The sequence below is a fragment of the Echinococcus granulosus genome, assembly GCF_000524195.1.
Source record: "Echinococcus granulosus chromosome Unknown EG_S00141, whole genome shotgun sequence".
In the NCBI taxonomy this organism is placed as follows: domain Eukaryota; kingdom Metazoa; phylum Platyhelminthes; class Cestoda; order Cyclophyllidea; family Taeniidae; genus Echinococcus; species Echinococcus granulosus.
Genome location: NW_020170521.1, coordinates 60,538 through 65,475, shown reverse-complemented (window position 1 = coordinate 65,475; position 4,938 = coordinate 60,538). Strand labels below are relative to the sequence as shown.

Genomic DNA, 4,938 nt, shown 5'->3' with positions numbered 1-4,938 from the left:
CCTCATTTGCAACTTTCGTGACAGTTCCTTGAAATCATGGTCAATTTAGAAATTATCATAAATTCAATTTTCGAACTTTGTGGCAGCAAAAGTTGAATACATGAGGGGAGGGTGACCGCTGAAAGCATTCAAACGAAGAGAGATATGAGATACTCAATAACGGCCAAATTTCCAATCCAACAAAGACTGAAGGACAATCGTACGTGGCGTTGACTACACACTATTCCCATCCTTAGAGTGCAGAAATAAGGTAAATAATCAATCGCACTACATAAAACAAAGATATAGCCCAATGAGTTAGTAAAAATGCGGGGGAAAACAGTATTTAGAGTGATAGATTTATCACTTGTTACTTTACGTAGAGCAGGGGAGATATTCAAGTTCGGCTGGGACTTTAGGTTCACAATTACCAGCTGAGATGCATGCTTTGCGGTCTTAGTGCAGTAGCAGACGACAGAACCATTTAGTTAAAACTACAAACAGATGCCCATTTCTTAAAACAATTCCAGTCCAAGAAGTACATGGGGGCAGATGCTAGTGGTGATTGAATCCCTTGTAAGTGGAGACGTAAAACTCATTTTGAGAGTGTCAAGTGCTTCTTACTTTTTGACTGAACGCTCAAAAAGGAATGGGATTAGTTTTAAGGGCATTAAAGACTACCAACCATACAGTTTCGTGTCAGATTGCCAGCCTACTGCACAGCATTCATCCCTTCGATTAACATTCAGCGAAATGAATGCCCGATCGGAAAGCAACTTCTCCTGGAAGTTTACAAGGGACCAATAGTCCTGTAAAAACGGTAACATAGGCTATTCGTAACCCCTCGCAACTTTAATATGTTAACGGAGTTGGGATGTCAGGAAAAAAGAAGTAAATGCCGTAATGAACTGGAGAATCTTGTGGATAAGAAGTCCTGATTTCACTTTGAAGTCAAAAAAGCATTAAAGCAATTGGCGCAACAGATTTCTTACCAATGACGAAGTACAGCCCAATGCTTAAGTCAGTCTGAAGGTGCCGAGTTAAGAAGTCATGGCTTAAAAAATTGCGTAACCAGATGTCATACAACGAAAAAGGTTCAGTAAAAGAGTCAAAAGTGGAAAATAAAATAGGCCTACAAAATCCGAAAAACGATGATTTAGAGATAGATTGGAAGACCACCGTTCGGACTTCTCGTTGCCATCATAATTGACGTGTTTGATTTCACTACCCTCCGAGTCACGGCAGGCCTTAAGTAGTAAAATCGGATGCAACTTTTAGGCATAAAAATACACTTCTTAACCTTAATGAAGCTCAAACTTGCACAAAGAGTGCATTTAATTAATTAAGTTAGGGACTAAGTCACACGATCACCATTCTCTCGGCTTTACTTCACTTCTTATTGACAGGGTTAGTGCCAAAAACATGCAAGCAAACTTTCAGCCATTTTCCATGCAAATTACTTTGTAGATGGTGAACTTAACCTAGCAAGAAAGAGAAGGATCAGTGGGGAGAATAACGAACCTGGAGACAACTCAACCATGCTAGCATCGCATTACGGTTCTCCGCTTGGTATGTGTATTTCCGGCCACTGCTACAATTCCAAAACAGATTGAAGGTCCATTTAGATGAATGGCCAAACCCCAAAACAAGTCTATTGTTTATGGAAAGGATATGTTACTAATTGTTAAAGTACTGATCTGTAAATTGTTTTAGGTGATAAAATACCTTATTTAGTCTGCTGGTATTTTCTACTTCTTTTCATTAAATCGCCAAGCAATTTTAAAAGTATTCAATCTTTTAGAGATCTGGTGAAAAAAAATACTCACCGAAATTGGAAATACATTAATTTTTCTTTCAATTAGGGCAAACTAGAAGTGAGAGTGATGGAATAAGCTGGTTCTACTCTTTCACCCGTAGGTCATAATCACTACAGTTTGACTGACGGTTCACTGACTCGGATGGCAAGAATTAAACGGCGGTAAATATATGTTAAAAGAACTAAACTGACCTCTCTTACGTTTAAGATGGTGTTTAAATGAGGACTTTCCACCCGAGTAGGTTGTGCAACCATGTTTAAAAAACAAAATTCTGTTTTCCCCTAAATTATCGAGAAGCACAAATAACAATGCAACATTTCCATGACGCTTACTTGAAAATATATGGAGTCGCTCCACTATTTGGATCAGAACAGCAGTTAAACTGGCACATTATCGTTCATATTTTTTCCATTTTTACACTAGATTTAGATGTGTAAGTTTTTAGCTGTACTTCTGAATTGTTACAGCTTTTAATTTGTGATTTTCAAAAAAATATCTTGCAATATTTGGGTCATATTATGGCATAGTGGCGCATATTTTCCTAAATTCGATCTTTTACGACAAACTCGTTTAATAAAAGCATTCGTTTGGGGTTGGCTGCTTTTATTTTCAGTAGTACATTTACTTATCTAGTTAAATTTACTTAATTGCCAAGTCACTATTGCTGCGTAGCAGGCGCACGTAAATAGCGTCCTTCACCCAATTTCGCTTCCGTACAATTCGTCTAGGTAGCCTTTATTCCGCACCGTATGTCAATAGCATCTTTATTAAAAAATGTGCTTTTTCCTTAGCTCTCTAAAATGGCACGTTGTGGTATATTAGTTTTGCTTACCATTGCGCCATGTGCTAACAAAAAAGTTTACTTCATCAGCAATAATAACATGGTAAACACTTAAATTTCGATCACACTGAGAAGTCGCAATAGCTCACTACATTGTACTACACGCCTATTTAAAATTTGAACTCACAAAATGCTGAAAGTGGACGGGCTCTCAGGTTCAACACGAAAGGCAGCATTTATCAGGGGAACAGTGTAAAGGGGATCCTTTTTGGGATTACTGGCAGATTCTTCATCATGAAAAGCCAACAATTTGAAACTGATTGCGTCCAATACCACCCATTCGCGTCTAGCTTTTCGTCGAGCAAAGAGAGGACCTTAAAAATAAGGTTTTTTTCTTAATTAAAAGTCATTATATAGGATGGTGAAGTATTTTGTGGCCTATCAGTAAATTCCCAAGGTCTGACGAAGAAATGAACATTTTTGTTGTGGAGCAAAAATCTCTCTAACCTCTAATTGAAATAATCAAATGATTTTCCCAATCCAAGTGTAAAAATACGTCATTCTACACGATTTTGATAAGGTGGACAGTTGAATGTGCTAGCACACTAAGGGAGATTTTCAATGGTGCTGTACGCGCAATTCCAATGAACCATCTTGGTGAGTCAATAGATGTTCCACCCGATGTTGTATTATGGTGGCTTACTCCAGCTTCATTGATGTCACTCAATATCGCAAGGCCTCGTGTAGACTCTAGGCATGCTATGCTCCTTGATACGATGGGTGAGGTACTAGGCAAGGTCACTGGAAGCATAAACTCAATCCACACAAATGCAAACCCATGAATTTAATCAATTCAGCGGCGTTCACTTTTGCAAATTCGTGTAGGCGGAGCCACTGCCTTAGCACCAACCTGTGCAGGCTCTAAGGCGTAAATTACTATCCAATGCACAGGAGTCTGTATGGCTACGCTCGTGGAGGTTAGTAGTTTAGCTAGTAACCGCCACTTAGATTGAAGGTGCCATTAACCAACACCATCAATTAACAACCAATTAATTTAACTGAGTGTGATCGCCTGATTAGTAGCCAGAAGTCCAGTTTTGGTCTTGAACCCACAAACTCTGGTTTTTTCATGCTTGAGCCAAAGAACACTGAAATAATTTAACTGCACCTCTGAGAATAGCTTTGTTGAACATAGGTGCGTAACCAGTCTTACCAGCTACAGACCATTTGACAATGAGATATTACTGGGTGATACAAAGTGACTCGGAGGAGTAGCAAGTGAGAATGCACAGGAGGATTTCAAAGAGACTGTATTTTTATCAAGTGAAGCTGTTTCAAACTAATTTAAGAAGTCTGTAGGGAAAGTTTTACGAAACCACTGCTACTCTATTGCAGTGATAGTGATGTTCCATGTCACAACAGGCAAAAAACTGCCGGAAGAAGGTATTTCGCTGAGTAAATAATAATCCCTATTGATAACTTACGGTGTTTTTGCCATCTCCTGACCCAGTCGTAAGCACGAAGCACGTGCTCCGCCCTAGATCCCAAGTTAGAATACATTTTTCTGAGTGAATAAAAGTACACATCTTTAGCGCACATTGTCGACCTAAGTGAACGTAGTGCTGCGAATGCAAGTCTTCACTCAAATCGCTACAGTCAGATGACTGTGTTCTCACTTTCATCAAATTGGTAATAAAAGTGTTATTCCAGATGATGGACATTTCACTGAGTAGATTGTTTTGGAGACATTGTATGGTAGTTAAAAATGTATATTATTAGTTCTCGCATGGGACATCGTCGTCTCCCCACAATCTGTGTGAGATGCATGTAAGACCGTCGTGTGCCAACGTTAATACTTATTTGTAAGGGTCTTAATAAGCAGAATACCATCTCCTAAGAAGGTACGCGGCCAAATTTAGAGTCATAAAGCGTGGTTACTTCGGAAATAAAGGTTGTTTGAATGCTCTATTGGATTGCTGGTAATAAACAGATTTCAAGTCGGAAAAATTTGAGGATAGATGAAATACGCCCACGTTAGATGCCTAAGATGCTCAAGTACGCTGATTCCACATCTGTCTTTCAAGAAATTAGATTCCATTAGTTAGATCAAACAATAAAGAGGAACACAGTCAACCCCATCTTTACTAAGGTGCGTTGAGATTGCGTAGATCTGACCTGAGATGTGAAGGTAAAAACATGGACTTAAATAACTCTTTTATATGCACTGTAAGAGGTGACGCTTTGAGTTAATCGCTACTTTAACTTAAGAATGATTTTCAGGCATCTTGAGTTTGTTGCTAAACTTAATGGGCAAATCAAATTGGTGAAAGGCCAATTCATTAAATCCGAGCCTAATTCCAA

At 38.8% G+C, this 4,938-nt stretch overlaps 1 protein-coding gene across 1 annotated transcript in view; it reads right to left on the bottom strand. All coding sequences in view use genetic code 11, as the record gives it.

Moving 5' to 3' along the window:
* Positions 1 to 4,137, bottom strand: part of EGR_09290 (TBC1 domain-containing protein) — a gene marked incomplete at both ends in the record, with an annotated part of 11,919 nt that extends 7,782 nt beyond the window's left edge. The window contains 5 exons of the mRNA XM_024498539.1: positions 665 to 788; positions 1,116 to 1,226; positions 1,501 to 1,567; positions 2,765 to 2,951; positions 4,062 to 4,137. Of these exons, the coding sequence (XP_024347044.1) occupies positions 665 to 788; positions 1,116 to 1,226; positions 1,501 to 1,567; positions 2,765 to 2,951; positions 4,062 to 4,137 (565 nt within the window). The remainder of the gene's footprint in view (positions 1 to 664; positions 789 to 1,115; positions 1,227 to 1,500; positions 1,568 to 2,764; positions 2,952 to 4,061) is intronic.
* Between the last annotated feature and the right edge of the window lie 801 nt (positions 4,138 to 4,938).